Raw genomic sequence first — 22,815 nt, forward strand, 5'->3', positions numbered from 1 at the left:
GCAAGGACTGTGAATGTGCAGCAGGTTGATGGATTGTGGAGTGAATTTAAAGGGACATTCCGGAAGCAGGCCTGTGCTCTGGCAGCCTGCCAAGCACCCGGCCATTTTAACCCTTTGCTTTATGTGTGTCTCCTACTGTCTTTTTATTAAACCTTTTAAATTTTACTAGGACAGTGAAACGTGGTTTTCACACAGGAAATAAATTCCTGATCCATCTCCACCTCTGGCCGCTCATGGCGCTTTACGGCACTCCCCCAGCAGCGGCTTTTACGACAATTTCCACGCTTTACGGCACTCCACATCAATGGTCTTTTACGACACTTTTCCACGCTTTACGGCACTCCCTAACAACCGTTCTTTACGACACTTCCGCGCTTTACGGCAATCCCTAGCAACTACTTTTTATGACACTTCTGCGCTTTATGGCGCTCCCTAGCAATGGCTTTACGGCACTTCCGCACTTTACGGTGGTCCCTAGCAACGGCTTTTACCGACACTTTTCACGCTTTACGGCGCTCCCTAGCGGCGGCTTTTTACAGCACTTCCGCGCTTTGCAGCGCTCCCTAGCAACGCTGTGGGTGGTGGTGTTTTTGTTTTCTGTTTTTTGGGTTTTTTTGGGTTTTTTTTTTTTGTTTATTGGGGGGGGTTTGTTTGTTTGTTTTTTGGTTGGTTGGTTTTGGTTTTTTTGTTTTTTCATAGCAAATTTATTAGCAAGCGAATTTAGCAAGTGATAACTGAGCAAAACAGTGCTGGGCCGCCAGGGAGTCATTGCTCCGCCAATGGCTCGCACCGAAAAGCAGTTTTAGTTCATTTTTATACAGTTTATTTTCCGGTTCTTGCGGTTGCTCGTTCAGATTTGCTGGTGCACTCTGCGATTTCAGCAAGCAGGGGCGAGGACTTGCTCAGGGGTCGCTTCCAGCTCCTGGTGGGAGTTGATAAGGGTCTGGTGTGCTTTTTGTCAGCACTCCTCTGGTACTGTTCGGTCTCTGTAGCTCCTGGGGGCTCCTCTTTGATCCTCTGCACGAGGGGCAGAACTGTTCACACATTTGGGGCACAGCACAGAAAGGACGTAAGAGCAGGGGCCAGAATCCAGCACGCGTTTGTTCCCTGTGTTTCTGAAATAATCCCTTGGAGATCATCGGGGTTTCACATTTTTCCCCATCTGTTCTTAATCTGTTTGCCTGACAGATGCCAAACCACCATACCCCGCATGGAAAAAACACAAAACAAAAAAACCCAAAGCTTTCTATCTTCTCTGGTTTTATTCACAGACGTTCCCCGGAGCCCAGCACTGTTGGTGCCCCAAGCCCAGGGAAGAACCTGCCCCAGGGACAGAGCTGCTGTCAGCCAGGGCTCAGAGCCTGCTCAGGGCACAGGCTGACTCTGATGGAGCAGCTTTGTGTTCATTCAAACCCCATGACTCCAGTTGGTGATTATCTGCTGCTGGCATCCCTCTGCTGCCAAGAAGCCTCTACCAACATCCCTGTCCTGCTGTTCCAGGCACTGCAGATCTGTACAGCCTGAGGCAGGAGGTGGGCAGAGAGAAGGGAACTGCCTTGATAAAGGTCACAGAGCAGAAGGAAAACCAGCACCCTGAACCCTGCAAAGGCTCCAGACAATTTGTCAAGCAGCCACTCATCTCAGAGTCCATCCTGGCCAAATCTGCTGAGGACGTGAGCAACAGTGTTTTAATGGTACGCATAAATAGTTTATTTAAGGCTGAGACTTGGTGACTACAGCACTGTCATTATCAGTGCCTGAAATGAACCATCTCTGATAATAAATAATCCAGGATAACTCCTGACATCAAAAATTGTTCTGTCCTAAATTGCTCCCATCTTTATCCTATCAATCAGAAATTCTGAGCGTTTGCAACAGCTCATACAGTAAATTGACTTTAGCTTTCTTCTTTCCAAATACTGAAACTGGCTCTTTCCAGGGCACTGCCATGTAATTTACAGCTCTATCACCACCTCCTTAATAACTGCCAAGTTCTTTGGGGTCCTTTGAAAGTGAACATAATAAAAAGATACGAGCTGAGACTGACTGTGGGTTTCAAGTCTGCAGGTTTCTATGTGCCTTTTTCGGTTTTTTTCAACAAGCTGATGAAAACCAATTCTGTATCTTTAAGGCAATATGAAAAGATTTTAGAATTCCCCTGACTAGTGAGAACAGAGAATTGATACAGCTCTACAGCAGCCAAATGCCAGCACATCTCCACATCTCAACTTCACCATTAGTCTCAGCTAAGAGATGGGAGAGATTTCCTCTTTGTGTATCATTTGCCTAATCAATCTGAAACACAACCCTGCAGTCTGAAGCAGTGACAGTTAAACAGCTGTGCAATTTGTCTGTTGCCCCAAGAACAGAATATTTAGATAAGGTTTGGCTGAGCAAAAAAGAAGGCTGGGAAAAGATTCAGCAGCTCTAACAGGAAAGGGAAAATGGCACTGTCTTGGGCTGTTAGCATCACAGCAAGCCCTGCTCTGTTCAGGCTCTGCTTCCCACCAACCCAAGTCTGTGTTAATTTAATACATGGAAACATCCTGTGCCTCCCCGGTTTGGCAAAGGTAGGATTTGGGGTGAAGATCTCCTTTGCTTACCCTCTCCATGTTTTGCCAGTATCCCCCAACTCCCTGAAATGTCAAGAGAAAGATCAACAGAGTGAAATGTAATCTCAAAGAGAAACACGATTTTTTTTTAATGTCCTCACAGCAGCAATCATAATAAAAATACAAACCTGAGGTTTGGAAAAAACTAGCAATAAAACCACAGACATCTTTACAACTCCCAGATACCCAGTGCTCCCCGGCAGTACAAAAACCCTCCCAGACACAGGGAGCAAAGCTCTAACTGGGGACCAGACCTAATTGTTTTACAGCCTGCAAAAAAAAAAGAAGAAAGCCACACATGACACAATTCGCAGGTCATTACCAGCCACCATCAGGGAAGATAAAATAAATTCCCTTCCTTTTCTTTTACCTAGAGAGGATGGAGTTGAGGGGACGGGAATGCTATGCTTACAGCCAGTTCGTGGTTTGGGTTTACAAGGCAAGCTCAGATCTTTGTGCTGTTTCCTGGTCATTAAAAGCCCTTTTTAAAAGACAGATTACAGGCATCTGTACTTCCCGAGCTAACAGTGAGCATATTCTGTTCCACAGGAATAGAGATCATCTCCCTTAGAATGTGAGGCAGGCCCTCAGGCAATGTAGCTCAGCTTCCCAGTGTGCTCTGGCAGGTTATTTAATATTTCCATGCCTTGAATCTCAGCAAAAGGAATCCTATATTTAGGTATTTTCCAAGCTTAATATTTCTATGATTTCTCCCACTTTTTGTCCAACCAGATTGAAAGCTCTCTTCCCATGGGCACTGTTTATTATGAGGAGGGGATGGAGGGCTGTGGCTGTGCAAGGTGATCAGACTCAGCAATGATGGGAAATTATTCAGAGAGGTGAAAAAAAATTCAGTGTAGGCCAGGTTTAAAAAATCCAGAGTAAACAGCCTCAGCCTAGTACTGTACAACTGTACTGTACAGCTGTCAAGTCACATTGCAGTAGGTTTCTTGATGCTGATAATTTAATGATTCTTTGGCCCAAGGGTACATCTCCCACTGCGAATCTGCTTCTCCAGAGCAGCTTTCTCACTGACCTGAAAGGCAGCAATCGTGGCTCGTGTGTAAATGTGTGTGACAGCGCTAATGCACGGTAATGGCTCCAGCACATCCAGCGGGGCTGGCAGCACCGGCAGCTCGGGATGGGTGCTCTGCTCCCCCAGCACAGAGGTCAGTGGTTTTCTCCTCATGATCCTTGATAGAATACAGTAGGAGAGCCTGAGCATACACATCTAAACCTGTCAGTGATGCTTGCAGATTGCAGGCTATATTATATTAATTTTTGAGGGGGGTTGAGGAAGTCTTAAAATGTAGATTTCACAGGTTTTCTTCTGCCCGAGGGAAAAAAAAAAGTTTGTTCTTCTCCTCTTATTTCTAAACTATTTGAAACTCATCCTTTTTTCTTTGTGAACTAATTGTCTAAGTTTAGCTGAAGAGCTTTTTGAAAGCTGTTCTGGGCCTTAATTACACCCTTTCTGATTGGAATGAGAACCCTTGCTCCCCAGGTTTCTGGGAAATGCCCATGGTATAATTGAAAGGTGGGAACTGCTTTTGCCCTTGTTTGTACAGTCACAGAATTCTGGCTAATGGCCATCTCATGAATTAATGCTGAAAAATAATGGATTTACTAAGAGTCTGGTTGGTAAAGTGGAGATAAGGGAGCTGAGTAAGGGGCTGACGCCCTCTCCCAGCCAGCAATGTTTTATGATCAGGGAGCAGGTCAATTCACTTGCACATTTAATGGATGAGATAAGGGCAGCTTGCACTAAATTAGCTTTCTGGGCAATATATGATCCAAGGGATGCAAAACCCTTCTGGCTGCTGAGGGAGCCAAAGCAAGGCAGAGCCAGAGCAAAGCTATTTGCAGATGATGCTGTCTCCTACTCAAAACAGCTGCTGGTGCTCCTGGTGACCCTCAGGGGGTGCAGGCCAGTGGGGCACAGCTGGGGCACAGCTGGCCACGCTCTGCTCAGCACCATTTCCCTGCTGGGCTGCAGCTGAGTCGCAGGAAGGATCTGTGTGCTGTGCCCCCCTCCATGCACAGAGATGCAGCTCACAGCAGCTCCCACCTTCTGCTCCTCCAGCCCCACGTGTCAGGCTGGATTAGGCATCTCCTGCATCCTGACCTGCTTTCTGCTCCTCAGGAGATGTCTGGGCAGCAGTTGCAGCACTTGCCATCAGATGTTCTGTGTTTCCTCTGCTACCAGGAGCCCCCCGGCCCAAGTGTTGTGCAAACAAAGCAGAAACAATAACTAAAACCAGTCTCTGCCTTAAGGAGCTGACAGCATCTCCCTTATTCCTCCCAGCTTCTGTAAATAAATCCTTGGTCATGTCGCTTTTTTTCGGAGGACGATAAAAGGACCTGTCGTCACTCCCTGCACAGACTTTTCCTGCCATTCACTGAGCTTTCCACTCCCTCTCCCACGCAGGGAGAAGATTGTTAAAAATTAATTCTCATCTGATGACTGCTAATTATCTTAGAGGCTGGTGGTAAAGTGCAGCAAAGGGACCAAAGACAGCGCTCAAGAAGAGCCCTGCGGGAGGAATGCCGGCTTGGATGGTGCCACTGAGCGGGATCAGACGGAGGATTTTAACTGATGCTCCTCCAATAGGATGTCTGGCAGCAGAGGTACAAAATAAGATTCACTCTTAGAGGTCTCTCTCTCTACACACACACACATATATATTTGGTTCTGATTTTTTAAAATCTTCCCCTTTAAAATGGGGAGGGTTCACATCACCCACAAGATTTCAATGTTTTGGTTGAGTTTCATCCTGGCTGTTGTTCCCCAGCAAGCTCTGGGGAAAGGCTCTGCACAATCCCTTCCCCTGGTGCTGCTGTTGAGCTCCTGCTCTGACAGAGGGAGCAGGGAGCTCATCCCACAGCCTGTGAGCTCCTGCTCTGACAGAGGGAGCTCATCCCACAGCCTGGGAGCTCCTGCTCTGACAGAGGGAGCTCATCCCACAGCCTGGGAGCTCCTGCTCTGACAGAGGGAGCTCATCCCACAGCCTGGGAGCTCCTGCTCTGACAGAGGAACAGCCACTCCAGTGTGCTGCTCCCTGACAGGGTGAATGGGAAGCTAATCCCGGATTCTCATCTCAGCCACGCTGATCTAATTAAGAATAACTCTTTTGGCTTTATAGGGTGGAGGGTGCCTGGATTTAGATCTGCATCACCGGAATCAAAACCAGGCCAGCTGTGCTTGTTGATGTTAGAGATGCACAGCAAAGAGAAACAGCATCCGTGTGCTGACACACAGGAGAGGTGATTAAACCTTCCTGCTGCCAGCTCTGCTGCTCTCCCCTCTCCCTCTAACCTCTGCTTCTTAAGAAACAAAGCAAGCAAAAGAAAAATTAGGAGAGAGGCACCTGGAAAGCAGAGAGCCAGCAAGAAGCTTTACAGACCACTGCACATCACGACAAAGATTTTGTGATCTCTGATTTTGAGGGACCAAAAACACTGTGAGATATTACTGCAAAATGCTCATATCTGAGAGCCTGCTGTTTGCACTTTGATGGATTGGGGATTTGAATTTCTGGCTATCTCCAAAGTTCAGGGATTGCAATGGGAGTCAGAACTTTCTCCAGTTATAGCTGCTGAGCTGTAACTGTTATACTGCACTCCCCTCTTCAGGATTGTTAAAGAATTTTACAGATATTAGTGACACATAATTACCATGCTCACATTCCATTTTGAACATGAAGAAACTGGAGCAGCTCAGTGCTGCTCACCTGGAGTGGGGCAGAGCAGCCTTTCAAAGAATTTGGGTGAATTTCAGTTGCAGGCTGAAACTTCTGAGAACTGAAAATTTCAGAAAGCCAGGGGCATGGGAAAAATGCTCAGGGACTATTTCAGTTTTATTTCTGAATGAATCTATTTTTATCACTTGGTTTCCAATAGGTTTTCCCTACATGGAGTACAGGTACATATTTCTATAAATATCACATCTTGAGGCCTGTTAATAAAAAGCCCTTCTTTGGAACAACACAGATGGGGGTTTTCCTTCATTTGTGTTCGGTTATTAGGGATCCATATTGAATTTAACATCTTTCTGTCTTTCCTGCCAGGATGATTCAGAAATGCATTTCTCTTTTGGCACAGGTTCTGACTGAATCATTTTCCCAGACTGGGTTGTCACCTAACAGGATCCTAAATTAAGAGTCCATGCTTTATATGAAAAGCTGGATAGATAAAATGGAAGGGCCTTCCTGCACTGCTGCTGGCAGAGCTGAATCTCCCCCTGTACCTTTTCACTTCTAAACACCCATTTAAAACTGGTCATCCTTGGTTTCAGCTTTGACTAAGGACTAATGAATTTTCTTTAAAATATTTCCCTCTAGGCTATGTTGTGCTTCCTTTTCCCTGGCTTTAGGAGCTGCAAGGTGTAAAATACATAAAGATCCTCTGTGTCCTCACACAAAAGATAATCACCTTGAAGGTAGGTAGAGCCAGCAGTTTACAGCCTGATGCTGAATTTGATTTTGGTGGAGGTATGAAATACTTCCCTGTGCTGTATATAGTGCATCTTTTGACTAAGAAAATTATCTCTCACTTCTAGAAACTTTATTGGCCTTTTCTATTGGTTGCTTCAAAAAGCCAAGTTTGTGTCTTTTAATTTTGAAGCCCCTTATAATGAAGTATTTTATTTCTATTACAAACACAGAAAAGACACTGCATCCATAAATGCTTGTGTGCATCTGCCAGAGACAGAATCACCGGCCAGTGACTGCCCTGTGCCATCATCTTCAATATTGATTTGTAGAGAAAATGCAGAGAACATCCAGCCACATAGGGCTGCACACCCAGAGCCTGCCCTGCTGGTGGTAGGTCACATTTATTCAGACATTAATGCAGAAGTGGCAGTGCAGGGTGAGGGTGCATGTGCAGATCAGGACAGGCTGCAGGAATCCCAACCCTCAGCTCTCCTGGGGCTCAGCTTGTGGAGAATTCACACACACATGTGCCAATAGCAAACCCCCCCAAACTCCAGGCAGGCTTTTTCCCACATATCCACACACATTGCCATGATCCTTTGGAGCACACACAACAAGTTCTGCTCACAGATGTGTTTCCACCCCCTCGTCCTTCACACCAGCACACACGTGCACACACTGCTCCCAACACACGGACACACCTGGAGCACTCTGGCCTCACTTCAGCTGGGAGGGAGGGAGCTCAGTTATTCCCTGTGTTCTGGATTTGGAGTGAGAATGGTGTTGATAACACACTGTTTTGGTTTTTGGTAAGTTCTGTTGAGCCTAAGTCAAGAACTCTTTTTTTTCTTTTTTTGTGTATCATGCTTTGCCAGTGAGGAGGTTTGCAGAAGAAACTGGGAGGAAGCAAAGCTGGCACAGAACTGGCCAAAGGGATATTCCACAGCACAGGACATAATGCCCAGTGGCATAACTGGGGGAGTTACCTGGAAGGGGCTGATCTGGGTTTGGGCAGGGGCAGTCTGACATCAGTCAGCTGGAGATGAACAATCGCCTTGTGCATCATTTTTTGGGGTGTTTTATTATCATTATTATTCCAATTCACTTTACTTCCAATTACTAAACTGTAAATTTTACTTTTGATTCTCCCCCCCATCCCACCGGCGGGGAGAAGAGAGGGGGGAGTTGCGTGGTGCTTAACTGGGCTTCAACCACGACAGCGCCTCCCGGGAATGCACCTTCTCTCCTGTCCCACATTCCCGCACACCTGGTGCCCTTCTCGTTCTCCTCTTTCCTTCTTCCTCCTTTTCCTTCTTCCTCCTGTCCCTGCCAGGTGCGCGCCCCCGCGCGCGCCCCCGTGCGCGCCCCGCCCCTCGCGCGGGCCCGGGGCGGGCGGGGCCGGGGCGGCCGCGCTGTCCCCGCGTTGCCAGAGCGACGGGCCCGGTGCCGCAGCCGCACCTGCGCCTGCGCCGCCGCCCCCGGTGCCGGTGCCGCCGCCGCTCAGAGCCGGCCCCGCGGGGCGCCCGCGGTCCTCCGGGCGGGGCGAGCGGCGGAGCCGGCTGCGGCTGAGCAGGTGAGGGGCCGGGCGGGGCGGTGGCGGTGGCGCGGGGCTGAGGCGCGCTGTGCCCTCCGCCCCGGGCCGGCTGAGGGGGCGGCAGCGGCATCGCGACCCCCGGGGCTGGGTGGGGAACGGGGCAGCGGCAGCGCTGCTGGGGCCTTTTTGCGCCTCACGCGAATCCTCCGCCCGCCGGGAGACCCTCCCGTGAGGGGCGGGCGGGGCTGTGGGGGCGCGTTCGGCGGCGGGGGGAGATTCCCTGGGGGCGATCGGACCCTGAGGGGCGATCAGACCCTGACGAGGGCCGGTCCGAGTTCCCCCCAGGGCCGGTCCGAGTTCCCCCCCGGGCCTGTCCGAGCCCCCCCGGGCCGGTCCGAGCCCCCCGGGCCGTTGCGGGCAGCGAGCAGCGCGGCGGGTGCGCGCAGGGCGGCTCCGGGCCGGTGCGCCGGGCGCTGGCGCTGGACCAAAGCGCTTCCTGCGCCTCCTGAGAGCATCCAGGGCCCTTTTCTGGTCACTGGAGCACCGCGGGTGAAGGGAGTGCCCTGCACCTCGCTGTACCCCCGTTGTCTTTCCGTTTGTGTCGGTGTTTGTGTTCGGGATGCCGCCCATCGCCGCCCGCTGCACCCACCGGGGCGGGTTTGACACCGCATCCTCCCGCATCCATCGCAGGCGCCGTTTGCATCGCGCCTTTCCACTTTACAAAGTGACAACAGCGTCGTTTTCATCAGCAGCACAGGGCCTGCGAAGGGCTGCGCGGGTGGATTGTGTGTGTTTTGGAGTGGGTAGGGAATACCCTTCGTTTGGGAGGAGGAGATGTTTCCTTTGGAGGAGAACGCCTGTCGTCTGTGGATACGGCAGCGGAGGAGTGCAGGGCGTCTTCAGACACGGAGATGCTTCCAGACGCATTTCCCTGCGCAGGACATGGGGTGGGACAGCCGGGAGGAAGGAGGGGCCCTTCCTGCTCTGGACGGCAGCAAAATGCACCTGAGCCCACCTTGATAAATCGGTAAAGCTGAGACAGGGAAGGTAAATGTGAGCACTGAGCAGCCCTGGGGGTGGAATTGTCTATTTTGATCTGCATTGCAGGTGCATGGGAAGCATCCAGGGTACTTGTTGGCTTTACTTAGATGGTAAGATGCTTACACTTAAAAAGCTATATTGGGCTTTTGCAATACCAATTATGCGCCTTAATTAAAAAATAAAAGACAAATGGATGTGACTGTAAACACAGTGCCTTTTCCCATATAATTTGCTCATTAGTGAATGCAATTCTGTAGTGTGTTATTATGACTGAGCCTCTGGGAGACTGACATTTATGCTCTTAAACTGCACATTGCCTTTTGGTTTGACAATTAAAAGCAAGTGCTTTATACAGAGATAATGGCTGACTTGTAATATTGTTGATTTTTCAAGCTTTTGGTTGTACTGAGGCCCCAGTAGTCATTTGTAGTGAAACAACAAAGATTGGAAGGTCATAATAGAGGAAAATATCAGCTGCTTAAGTGGAAAGAAAGAATATTGGCTAAACTGATTCTAACCACTTGTTTTCATCCTCTTGTTGTACTTCTATTTAATATCTGTAAAGTTTCCTCCCTCATCCCCTTGGAAAAGACAAAGGTCTCATGACCAATCCAGATACTCTGAGTAGTTTCCAGTCCAGTAGTTCTTGCAAACTGTAGAACAGCAATAATTTCATATCTTAAGTTATTTCCTTTACGTCAGATTTCAGATACAGCTGCATGTTTTCAGGGGTTTTAAATTTTTTTCCAAATGTGTTCTGCTGCAAAAATCCCACTGTTCCTTAGTGTGCCCTACTTCAAGAGGCTGGAGGTGTTAAGGGTGATATATTTGTTCATCCAGATCTACCACATTAGTCAGTCCTTTAACTGCAGGAGGTAGAACACAAACTCTCCAGTGCTGTTATGGCAGAATGTGGATCATAATGTAAAGTAAAATAAAATATTTATTCAATATTATAAGCAGCATAATAGAGGGAGTACAGTTGTAATTTTTAGGCAACTCATTTCTGTTCTGTGGTTTAAAATAACAATGTGGTTTAAAGTAACAAAATTGTGAAGGATTGTTTTTGTGTTGGGTAAAAAGATTACTATTAATCATTTTACTCAAGTTCATGTTTAACTTTGTTTTGCATAGTAAAGTTTTAAAAAGGTAGCAAGTTGTAGTTTGTTTTATAGAGAGAACAGACACATTCATCTTTCTGAAAATTTGTAATTTTTTTTGCTGACAAGTGATGCTTTCTGTGATTATTTATGTATATGTGTCTGTTAGTAACTAAAAGTGCTGGGTTTAGTTGAGCAGCACTTTACTGAAAATTCAGCAGTCAAGTAAGTTGAGGAGGGGGAAAAGCTGAGTGTGGGACAGTGATGTTAAAGACTATGGTACTATAAATAGGAACAATAGATTTACTTACTACTAGACGTTAGAGGCATGACTAAATATTGCTGAAACTGACGATATCAGAGTGTATTAGAACTTCTGTAAGTTGTTCGTTTGAGTGGTTTTAAATAATAATTGAAAAAAGGCTTTTCTTTGGATTGCTATTTCTTTCCTGCTATTGGAGAGCATATTTATTCTCATTTTACTCGTATTTAAAATGTTAAAATACGTTGCAGCTTGTTGATTTTAATTATTTGATTGAGAGAGATGGGGTTTAAAATCAGTGTTCTTTAAAAACAGTGCTGGACTGAAAACTGTTAAATGTCATGGCTGCTCTGTGAACAGAATGGTGGCTGTCTCCAGAAAAGCTGAAAATGTGTCAGGGAACCGTAGCTGCCTGTAACCCGAGTGGTGCCCGGAGGGAGGGCACAAAAGGCACAGCAGATCGCATTTCTGTGGAGCAGAGGTGTGGAGCTCGGGAAGAGTCCATCTGGGAGGAAAAGCCGTGGGAATGATGTCAGAGCCGGCAGGTTCCCTTTGTGCTGGAAGTGTGGCTGCTTGTTCCCTTTCCAGCTCAGGAAAGCTTATCTGAGCTGAGGAGCTGTTCTGGCTCGGTTTGAGACACCTGGGTTATGTAAGGGAGGGTATAAAGCACCTCTCTTTGGGTTCCTTTGTCTTGGCATTCTATTTAACACCAAAAAAAAATCTTGCTTAAGAAGGGCCTTGGACATAGGTCATCACCAATACCAGATTTCCTTCATCAGCAGCTCTCAAAACCTTCAGCAAAGTGGAGACCAATTTTTGTGCGTTTGATCGTAGTTGCTGTTCTAAAATAATAAAAATCGATGCCTTATGAAACAGCATCACAGAATGCATTAGAGAAAATCTCATCTCCTCAGCCTGTTACACTTGCCTGGAAATAGTTGTGCAGTTCTGTGGAGTTGCTTTACAATAGCTGCTCTCTGTAAATGATCTCTCAGCTCGCTCTAAGGCTTCAGTGCTTTCTGGTAGCCTTTGAAAATCATAATTTCTGCAGTTCATGCAGTAGGAGCTCAAGCTCAGGTGAGTGCATGGAGCTGGTGCTGCTGCAGGAAACAATTCTGCCTGTACCACCCCCTGACCTGCTTACAGATTCTATTTTTTGTTTTTATTTTTTTCACCTTCCCCAGGCATCTACAGTGCTGCACAGTGAGCCTGCCATCTGAAAACAGCCAGTGGGAGAACAGGTTTGTTTTCAGCTGCACCAGTTCCCTGACCTGGTTCACTGAATGACTAGGAAGGTGATTCTGGAGCATTTCAGGAATGCAGCACTAAATTCTTGCTCAGTGTGTGTGAGTGGGATGGGTGAGACAAAGTCGTGTCTGGGCTGGGAGGTGAAATAGCCCCATGTCCGTGTGGTGATGGGTTTTTGTGAGTTTGGGAGTGGGAAAAGGCCCAGCCAAGTTGGTTATGTGAAACCAGCTTAGTAATTCTTTTGGCTTGTGTTTCAGCAGGCTTCAGGAAGGGCAAATTTTTATATTGCACAAATACATTTTCTTCAATTTCTGGTGCAATTCACAGATTCTTGATCATAGGGGACAACATTGAAAGAGGACATGCAGTGTTCATAAGTGAGTGTGTGATCTGTGAAAAAAGCCCATGACTATTCTGTAGTACAGTGTGATTTCCAAGCATGAATTTTGAGTTACACTTAACTGATCCTTGTACCAAAACCACCCACAGCCCACCTTACTGACTTAAGTCCTGATTCAGCTTTAACTGAAGCTGGAGAACTTTAGTAATGACTTTGGGAAAAAATAGAATGAGGTTTGTGTTCATGTGTAACATTGATACTGTGTTAGTCTGGGAGAAATGAATATTAATTTTCTTGTCATTCTTCTGACAAAAGAAGCTGGTTTACCAGAAAGACTAAAGTGTCTTTGCAATATTGTGACTGCCTGGATGTGATTGGGGTGCAGTTTGGATCCTGTGGCTTTGCTGGAGGTTATATTAAAATAACAAACTGTTTTATCCTCTGAATGAAAGGGTGAATAAAATAGAAGAGCCATTCTTTAGGAGCATGTGCTGGAGAGCAGGAGAGAAGCGACCTGTTCCTCTACATGAGGATGTAGTCTTGCTTGTGAGGACTTTTATTGTCACTTCATCATTGTTAAAGGGGTTCTTTTGAAGTAGTTTCATTTAGGTATTACCTTCTTTGTCTCCCTAAAGTGAATTAAACTCAAATTAGGTAATTTTCAAAGCTTCCTGCCAGAGTAAGCTATTTGTTCCTGGCAGCTGTACAGCCCTAGCTTTGCATACCCTGGTATTGGTCACAATAACTGTGTCTGTATGAAATGCCACTGCAGGACCATTTGGTTTGGTTCTCTAATACTCTGTCACAGTAGTGATTTTAACATCTGATTCCTTTTAGTCTCTTCCCTTGTGACAGCTCTGGGGTTGGGTGGTCTCAAGGACAGAGAAAACACCACATGAACTCTTCCTGTCAGTGCTCCTGGCTCCAGGTAGGCAGTCAGGCATGCAGGCAGTTGGTGAGTTCTGTGCAGCAGTACCAGCTGGTTCCTTTGGAGCATCCACAATGAAATCATTGCTACCAGGGTGGTGTCCACTCGATTATTCTTCCTGCTGCCATACCAGCTGCTGTAGGAGTAACAAAAAATCATCTTCTTACTAAAATTCTAAATGTGTACTTGCAGGACTTTCAGAGATTAATTGTAAAGAGTTTACACAGCCTCTGATCAGAAAATGATGAGAAAGTCAGGCAGAGAAACCACTGAGTAAAATAGCATCCAAAGCAGTAGAAATGGAAAAGGAGCTGAGAAAGCAAAATCATGTCCTTCCTCTGGGAGGACAGTGGCACAGTTCCTTCTTCCCCTCCATTGTCTCTGGGAAAGAACTACTAATTATGCTTGGTTTAAAACACACAAATGAAAAGACTAAGAGAACGAGCTGGTGGGTCACTAATGATGTGTTACCATTGTTATATTGTAATGCAGAAGCTGAGGATGGAGGTGTTGCTGCAAGAGGTACTCACTGATAAGGGAGCCTGCAGAAGGGAGGGGATGTCTCCAGGTGGATGTGTAGGCTGAGTGTATTGTCTGAAAATCTCGACTTCAGGAACACTGGACTAGTTGAACTGGCTCAGTCTGATGCACAGATGAAGGAGGGATAAGCAGAAATCTGAAACCTGAACAGTTTGTCACTGAGCTGTGTTATTGCTGAATCTGCTTTAGTAGAGGTGTAGTGGTGATAGAATTGGTTTGTGGGGGGCTTAAAACAAATGTCCAAGCAGAAGGAGAGCAAAGCCCTCGAGTTGGCTGTGGAGGCTCCAGGGTCTCCTTTGTGGTGTCCTTTGAAAGAAGCTGAGCAAACACTTTGGAGATGGCATTATGTCTCAGAGATGGAGAGCTGACCTAAGCAAAGAACAACAAAGTGACTGTCAGTAATTTCACCATTAGAGCTGTGTTTAGGTAGGTTTGGTCAGTTCAGTGACAATCTTTAAAATGGGCTCTGCCTAAAGCTTTGGAGGTTCTTACAAGAGGTACCCACTGTCCTTACTTAGTTTTGGAAATTGTATTTTGTATAGCAAACAAGTGACATTTTGGCAGCTTTCATTACAATTTGATGGAGCGCTGGCCAGTGAGCAGTGAGAGGAAAATGCCTGCCCATACATATTTCAAGGCTGTGAGTTGGCAGGGAGCTGAAGCAGCTTCTCAGGTGATGGTCACCCCATCCACGTCAAAGGAGGTTATTGTGTTCTTAGTGGATACCAAACAGGGATGGAAATGTTAAATCACTGTTGTTTGGGCTTCGTTCCATCCTTTGGACTTGTGTCTAAGGTCAGGGATTAGCAGCTCCCTCCTCCCATCTTGCAGCAGGGTATGGAGATGCTCTGATTTTGTGCAAAGGCATCTGATACGCAGCCAGATGCTCGTTGCCTTGAAACATTTTGAACTCTCTCCAAATGCTTAAGATCCAAAATGGCCTGGAGCCTGCACATCCTCTGCAAGGCAAGATGTGGCTGTTAAAATGTTAGTGACTGTTCATGTGATTAAGTTGCATTTTGAAAGTTCCCAGTATTTTTTAATATTTTCTCCCTTTTCCATATAAGATTTTGTGTGTGTGTGTGTATTCCCTCTTGAAGAGAACATGCACTTGTAAGGAGACAGAACAGTTCCTTTTTAAGGTGAGCTTACAGGAATGACAATTGAAGTTACCTTCTTTGCTTCACTGGAAGATGATGGCTTAGGTAGGTGTAGTCATGATTTAAGTGTTGTACCTGACGTTCCCAAGGGAATTCTGTTTGACTCATTTCGTTTGTTCCTCCTTGGCTATATTCAAGAGAAATTGTGAATCCATTGTTTGGAGGAGTTCAGGCTCAATTGCTAAGCTATATATTAGAAACATTTGGTGGTGTGGTGGTCCTGAGAAATGAGAAATTGTGAATGTTTGAAGGGTGGATAATCTGCACAAAGCCTCTGTCACTGACAGGTTGGACACTTGGTGTTTAGGGCCTGTCCTGCTGCCAGAGAGGTGTCACCCTCACCATCACCCTGGACACTGCAGTGTCCCTGTGGTGTTCTGTCACCTTCCCAAATGCTGTGTGTGTTCCCAGGGGACTTTGCCAAGCTCTGCATTGCACAGTTCTGTCTGTGTAAGAACGTAGTGAACATCTTTTTGCTTTGGAGACAAAGGGGAAGGGGGAAAAACCATAGTGACACAACTTTGTGCTGTGTATGCAGTCACAGCGTTCTTCCCCGCCCTGGTGTCATTTATCTGCCAGCATCCAGCCAGAGCCTGGTAGATCTGGGAGCTTGTCCCACCATTTTCCGTGGTGAGAGGTGGAGACTGCTCCTCTGGGCTGTAAAGGGCACCCTTGGCTTGTGGTTTTTGACCTTCTTGTTTTAGAGAGCCTGAGGTGAAATCAGCTTAGTGCACTCCCAGGACTGTGGGACACAGCAAATCTGTCTCTGTATAATGACTGTCTGTGCATGACACTTTCTTTCCCTTTCCCTGGTTTGACAGTAGATGTTTTTGGCTGTTTCCTAGAGCACAGGGGCAGAGTTCACAGTGCTGGCTGTTCTGTGTAAAAAGGCCTGAGTGGATGGGTGAGGGGGTTTGGAGCTGGATCTGCTGCCCACACATCATGGAGGCTGTGGCTTCACCTCGCTGGCCTTGCCTTTCCCTGGAAGGGAAGGAGAGAGGACAGCAGCCAGCCAGGCTGCTGTGAGGGGGAAACACAGAGAGGCTGCAGAGGGCTGTGGGAAACAGCTTAGTGCAGAGGGCTGCAGCTAAAACTCACTGTGGGTTGATTTAATTAATGTCACTGATTAACTTACTGCTGCTGCAGGAAGATGATGCTCTGGTGCTGGTAGTGCTTATTTTCTTCTTAAGCCTTTAACATTCGCTTGCCTCTGATTATATTTGTTTTCTTCAGAGCAGGTAATCCTGGTGTGATCTTTCAGATGCAGAAGATCAAAGTGAAAAAGCAATTGAGGAGATTAATAGTGAGGACCTTGTTCTGGTTTTTTTTTGAACATTTAGAAACTAGTTTTTAATGAATGTGTTTATTTGCAAGGACTGAGCTATGGACACTTAGTGTCTATTGCTGGTGATGAAATATTTTCCTATTCAAGTATTTTCCTGTTCAGGTTATGGTTACAGTGTAAAGCCAACATTAATACTCATTGTGAGAACAGAAGCTCTGGCCTATTATGTGGAGGCTGTTTTTTCACTACTCCTATCACAGCTTAGTGTTTCTTTGGGAAAATACATTCCTCGATGAAGAATCCCTTCTGAGCCTCAAAGTCCTGCACAGTCAGAGCTCCAGCTGTGGCTTTCTCCTGCTGTCACGCTTGGTCCATCAGAGCAGGATGAACACTGAAGAAATGGGGTGATTCAGTAAAGCTCCCATCTGTCTGATGTCAGCTTTGCAAGCTAGAGGATGTCACTTTGAAAATGTATCACAGCTGAAATATCCTCACTCCTCAGAATTAATGGTTCCCCACAGTAATTGCTGTGACTGTGTAGTGTCCCTTCCAACAGCCCTCCAGCACTGTGGCTGTGAGGGACCACCAGTGTGGCAGTGATGGGGTTTTGCAAAATTGGTTTAACCACCCTAGAAATCTCTTTTTAGAATGTGTTTGGTCCATAATTTTTTCTTGTTTTACTAACCATGGTAACTGTAAAATGACCCATTCCCTCCACAAAGCACAGTTGGCACTGCTGCCCACATTCTTAGCACTGAACTTAATCCTTGATCTCTGTTACAAGGTAACCAGGCTGTTTGGCTCCTGCACAAAGTGGATTTCTTAACATCTTTCACACCTTCCTTTTATTTTTTTACAATCAGATATTTGTTTCTGTAGGGATAAATCAGTAGAAGATGAAGTCAGTTCAGGTCACTGATGCAATCAGGAAGGCTCTGTGTGTGTGATTCCCACAGCCCATCCCCAGGTGCTTTAGTGCATCACCAAATGCAGGAGAACCAAGTCTGGTTCTTTTGGGGAATTAAGGTATAAAATTAAACACAGGGCTGTGATATGTTTAGGAATAACAGAAGTGTGTCACTTGCTCTGAGCTTATGCTCTACCAGTTTTAAACTGGTAGAAAAACATTCTTGCCATGAGAACTCCATACCAAAGAGCCCCAGTGGAGAACACTTGCCATGCCAAGGCAAACCCCTCAAGGTCCATCTCAGACACCAGGTGTGGTCCCATAATTCCAGGTTGCAATGCCACTGCAGGAGGTTGTCCAGGCAGCAGGAGTTCTGATTCTTCACCTATCCTTCTAACCTAATTACTGTAATGGTTTCTACACATATAACAGAATTTAGCCTTTCCTGCTGTATCCATTGTTGCTTTACCAGGACCAGTCACAACAGTGGCAGCACAGGGCTCTTCAGGGCTGTCTGTCACCATCATTCTGTGTCTGTGTCTGTCTGTGGGTGTGAGCACTGCTGCAGCCAGGGCTGTTCTGTAAGGGAAACCCAGTGGTGTAACAGGTGTCCATGTACTCCTAACCTCAGCAAGAAAAATCTGTTTGTTTTCTCTTTGAGTGAAGCATTGTCCTTGTTTTGTTCTGTGTCACTGGGCCTGGTGTTGGGGAAGCCCAAGAGCAGCTGGAGCTTCCCTTGTGCTGGTCCCAGCGCCCACATCTCAGTTCAGACCCCCATGGCAGCCACATCCACGGCAGTGCCACCAGCCTGGCAGTGCTCAGACCCCTGCTCTGCCTTTTTCCTTAGAGCTGCTGCATTTTAGTGCTTTCTTCCTTGTTCTTGCCAAGGATTTTACCAATCCCTGTGTCCCCTGAGGTAAGTGGAAGCCCTCAGCAAGACTGGCACAGTAGCCCATTCCTCAGAGCTCTGCTTTTAACTTGTAATGAGATTAATGACTTAGACTGTCTGAAGTTAATCCTTTAAATGTGTTACCTCCAAACAAATGAGTTCCCTGCTCCAGCCTACAGTATAATTAGGCTTTTGAAGAACTTAGAGCACTTGTAATCAAAATAGTCCTAAAGCAGAAAAACCTTTTGTGGCATTTGATGATCACACATCAGTCAATGCATTAACAGTAGAATTCAGGCATTCCTGCTGATCCTGGCTGCAGAGGGAGGATCCCTGTATGTGCAAGGTAATTCACTGTCACAATTCCCTGTGTGTTCCCTGGCAGGGTCAGGATGGCCACCTCAACCCTGGAGTACCAGCTGCAGAGTGCCCAGAAGAACCTGCTCTTCCTGCAGCGGGAACATGCCAACACCCTGAAGGGGCTGCACGCGGAGCTGCGCCGGCTGCAGCAGCGCTGCACAGGTACCACCCCTTACAGTCCCTGCTTCCACTTCAGGGAAACCTCAGCAGGGTGGATTTAGGGTCTTCAGTTTATATCTTGTGGCAAACTGGCTGATCAAAGCCAAGTTTTTTTATTTGTTCTTTAAAAAGCTGATAGTTGGATTGTTTTCCATATTTGCTAATTTGCAGTGAATCTCCTATTCTTGCTTTGGGCACTGGGAAGAGTTAATTCTGTATTTATTGAAAGCTGTCTTTGTGAATCTGCTCACCAGGTGATGTATGGGCTCCATGATGATGTTCTAACAAAAATAAACAACTTTTTTTCCTCAGATTTAACCTATGAGCTGACTGTAAAGAGTTCAGACTCGTCAGGTAAGGAATACAAGGCATTTTTCTTGTAGTGTTCATGTTCAATTTACTAATCTTTTTCAATGTTTGTATTTTCTTTTCTATTCTCCTGACTTATTTATGAAGTAAATGTCAAAAGTTCTTTCCCAAGGTCACACAGGAGATCTGTGAAAAAGCCAGGAATAGCACCTGGAACTGCTGACTCCACTAGACAGTCAGTTCCCTGCTTGCTGCATGGGAACACACAACACAGATTTTAGGGGCAGATGAGTGAGACTATTTATAAAACTTAGCTGAACTGGTGCTGTAATTACCACAAAGCTTTTATTTATATAAATGTGTGTGTATAGACTAGATCCTAGTTATATGTATTATGTTAACAACAGGTAAAGAGCAGGAATGAGAGAACTCCCTGAGGTTAACCCTGGATCAGGGATGGTGTGGGATGAGATACAGCTGAACAATCTTTGGGATTCCTCTCAGGGACGGCAGGGGAACCCTGTTGGACTCTTTTACATAATGGCTCTTGTTAACTTGAAACACTTCTGCTTCTCCTGTTCCTCCAGACAGTGGCGGTTCACGCAGCGATGAACTCAAAAGTAAGTGCAAGGATCTTGAAGCTCAGCTGAAAATCAAAGACGCTGAAAACAGCGAATTGTTGAAAGAACTTGAACAAAAGAACGCGATGATAATGGTGCTGGAAAATACTATTAAAGAAAGAGAAAAGAAGTATTTGGAAGAGTTAAAAATGAAAAGCCATAAGCTCAATATGTTGTCCAGTGAACTGGAGCAGAGAGCGAGCACGATTGCCTATCTGACCTCTCAGCTGCACGCGGCCAAGAAGAAGCTGCTGAGTGCCAGCGGGACTTCGGAGGGGACCCCGTCTGGCAGCCCCGTGCTGTCCAGCTACAAACCGTCCCCTCCCAAGGACAAACTGCCGGAGACGCCGCGGCGCAGGATGAAGAAGAGCCTGTCCACACCGCTGAACCCCGAGTTCGAAGAGGCCTACAGAATAGGGGCGGAGAGCCGCAAGCTGGTGCTGCGGGAGCCCGTGGATGCCATGCCCGATCCCACGCCCTTCCTGCTGGCCAGGGAAACGGCTGAGGTGCATCTGATCAAGGAGAGGCCGCTGGTGATCCCGCCCATCCCTTCGGATCGCGCGCCCGGCGAGTCGCACAGCCCCGGGCGCGAGAAGCCGCACAAGGCGCACATCGGGGTGGCTCATCGCATCCACCACGCCGCGCCCGCCCAGCCGCAGGACGTGGAGACCCTGGCGGTGGATCAGGTGCACGGAAGCAAAGTGGTCAGAAAGCACTCGGGGACAGACAGAACTGTCTGAGTAGGCCACGGAAGCGCCGTTCTGTGCTGGTTATGCACTGTGAGCCTGTAGGGTAAATAGCACCTGCGGTGAAGTTTCTTTTGATGCCCCATGCATGCCAAACTCCTCCCGGGTACATCATTAATACATTTTGCTCTAATGAAACCTCCTAGGACTGTGTTCATATGGCAAGGTATATAACCACTCCATGCTGTGGCCAAATCAGGGGGACCTGACCGCTTGCTTCCAAGTGCTGCTCCATTTAGTGTAACTGCACGTGTGGACAAAGGCAGGGGCTGCATTAGTGAGAGCTCCTAGAGACAAAACCCCTCCCTCACACTGCAGCCACAGTGTTGGCTGCTGACATTTGACCTGGCAGGGGTTCTCTTGTCTCCACAGTGTGTGTGAGCACTCCAGAGCCATCACTGACCTCTGCCACAGCAGCACTCAGAGTTGGGCACGTGTATGTTCACTTTAATGACCTAAGGACGTCCCCAGAGTCCCAGCAATCACTACTTGATTAATCCTAAATACTTAGGTTTGTGGCTTTAAGTAAAATATGGGGGGGGAAGCACCATTTAAAGGGTTAATGACCCTCATAGGAAGAGTATGAACACTGGGTTATTTGTGGGGATTGTTTTGGGTTTTTTTAATCAAATGGCTTCACGACACATTTTATGCTAGTCAGTACACTGCACTTGTAGCACCTTCCATACTGGCTCAGAGCTCCTTTTCCAGGGAGAAAATGTAACTGGCTATCCAATATGGAAATGGTTCTTTATGCTCTAACCTGCACTTTTTTTGTAAAGGGATTTTTTTTTTTCCTGAAAATCTTAGTCTTGTTCTGGGCATCATCAGACAGTGCTGGCTGCTGCCAGCCTAGAAACCTGAGCTGCCCCTCTAAAATGTGAGTATTTAGTTTTAAGTGATGTAAACAATTCATACAGGAGAACCTGGCATCCTTGATTTCTGTCCTTGTCGATTGGGATGGACTTGCCTTGCACTTGACCAGATTCCCCTACTCCTTTATAGTAAGTAGCAGGTAGACCCAACAGCTGTTAGACTACTTGATTCTTTTTTAAATTTTTTTTTTCCTAGGAAAGAAAGGCATACTGGGAGCTGGGAGGGTGTGTAGTTTTGGGACAGGAGCACGAGTTTGTCCATTTTTCTTACATTCACTTCACCTCTGCTTCACTCTTGTCTGCAGCCTCTGAGTAGGACCAGCAAGAAACACTGGCTCCCAAATGCTGCTAAGCTTATGATGTGCCTTTAAAAATTTGGAACGTGTATTCTCTGTGACAGCTGATGAAGGATCCCTGCCTGCCCTGTCCCCTCCCCTCGCCAGCTGTAGTTTGCCCCTTGTAAGCTTTTTCTGCAGCTGTGTTGGTGTGTGTCTCCCTCCAGAGCCTTGGCCCCCTGTCAGTGTCCCCAGCAGAGGCCCTGGCAGGCTGGCAGAGCTGTTCTCCCGCCTGTGATTCCCGCAGCATGACCCTTCCAGCAGGGCTGATCCTGGGCGAGGCTCTGCCCTCTGCCTGCCCTCTGCACCCTCTGTCACTCGCTGTCCCCGAGTCCCAGACCCGCCTCAGCCTCGCGCCTTGCTGGCTCTGTGGTAGGAATTTGTTTCACAAGTGGTGGGGAGGGATAGGGAAAATCTGTTCCCAGAAAGGGGTTGGTTAAAGCAAGGTTGTTACTCTGGGGTTTACTGTTTTTACGTGGATTGCATTAACCAGCAGCTGGTTTGGTTACTTTGGTTGTTGGCACCATATTTTTATGGTCTGTGTTGTATGAGTGACCGACCCTGCCACTTGTTGGAGGCTGGCGGGAGGCACCGCTGCCAGGCAGTGCAGAAGTGATGCTTTGGGCAATTAAAGACATTTCTTACAACCATCCAGGCAAACCTCAGTCTTTGTGTGTGTGAGACCAACTTACTCTTTCTTTGCAGCCACAGACTGGCTTGGAGCTGTTCCAAAAGGAAACTCACATTACCAAAACCACTCTATTCTTCAAACATGTTTATTGGGAGTATAAAACAACCAAGCTAATACTAACTAAAGTCAGGTGTGCCTAAGTGAACACAACCCCACCCAAGGTGCCAAATCTCTGCCCAGGTTGAGGGGTTTTTCCCTGTGCCTCTGGGGGAAGAACACAGTAGCTATTTTTGACTGTCATTCAGCATTCAGGGTGAGACACACGCCTTGGAGGACCCAGTGGGAAATGTGCTTGGTGGTGTAAAGGTCAGCTTCAAAGACCAGGCCGAAGCCCATGGCGTTGCGGCGCAGGGACGTTGTGTACACCGGCGTCCGCAGCGTGTTCTGGAAGGCAGCAGGACACTGAGCAGGGCCTGAGCTGCTGCACACAGCTGCAAACAG

The 22,815-nt window shown here is 47.0% G+C and overlaps 2 protein-coding genes and 1 long non-coding RNA gene across 4 annotated transcripts in view; 2 read left to right on the top strand and 1 right to left on the bottom strand.

Annotated features, from left to right (window-relative positions):
• The first annotated feature begins 1,291 nt into the window (after positions 1-1,291).
• LOC117004944 lies at positions 1,292-5,231 on the top strand. Its single transcript, XR_004419723.1, has 3 exons — positions 1,292-1,694; positions 3,598-3,781; positions 5,041-5,231. It is a non-coding gene; the product is annotated as an uncharacterized LOC117004944 (long non-coding RNA).
• Positions 5,232-8,554: 3,323 nt separating this feature from the next.
• On the top strand, positions 8,555-22,333 carry CCDC92 (coiled-coil domain containing 92). 2 transcript variants are annotated; one of them, XM_033075850.1, is made up of 4 exons: positions 8,555-8,618; positions 18,665-18,801; positions 19,111-19,152; positions 19,695-22,333. In XM_033075850.1, exons 2-4 carry the CDS (start codon positions 18,672-18,674, stop codon positions 20,465-20,467), a joined length of 945 nt encoding a protein of 314 aa, XP_032931741.1. In that variant the 5' UTR covers positions 8,555-8,618; positions 18,665-18,671; the 3' UTR covers positions 20,468-22,333. The 2 variants fall into 2 exon arrangements, with proteins under 2 accessions (XP_032931741.1, XP_032931742.1); XM_033075851.1 differs by lacking the exon at positions 8,555-8,618 and adding an exon at positions 12,167-12,223.
• The window catches only part of DNAH10 (dynein axonemal heavy chain 10), a 49,515-nt gene continuing 48,240 nt past the window's right edge, over positions 21,541-22,815 (bottom strand). The window contains 1 exon segment of the mRNA XM_033075852.2: positions 21,541-22,758. Coding sequence (XP_032931743.1) covers positions 22,612-22,758 — 147 coding nt within the window. The 3' untranslated portion in view covers positions 21,541-22,611.

This window comes from Catharus ustulatus, chromosome 18 (assembly GCF_009819885.2).
Source record: "Catharus ustulatus isolate bCatUst1 chromosome 18, bCatUst1.pri.v2, whole genome shotgun sequence".
In the NCBI taxonomy this organism is placed as follows: Eukaryota; Metazoa; Chordata; class Aves; order Passeriformes; family Turdidae; genus Catharus; species Catharus ustulatus.

Coding starts and splice junctions, on each gene's coding strand:
- CCDC92 (XM_033075850.1), top strand. CDS start 18,672: ATGGCCACCTCAACCCTGGAGTACCAGCTGCAGAGTGCCCAGAAGAAC. Junction 18,802..19,110: donor GCTGCAGCAGCGCTGCACAG/GTACCACCCCTT, acceptor TTTTTTCCTCAG/ATTTAACCTATGAGCTGACT. Junction 19,153..19,694: donor AAAGAGTTCAGACTCGTCAG/GTAAGGAATACA, acceptor CTGTTCCTCCAG/ACAGTGGCGGTTCACGCAGC.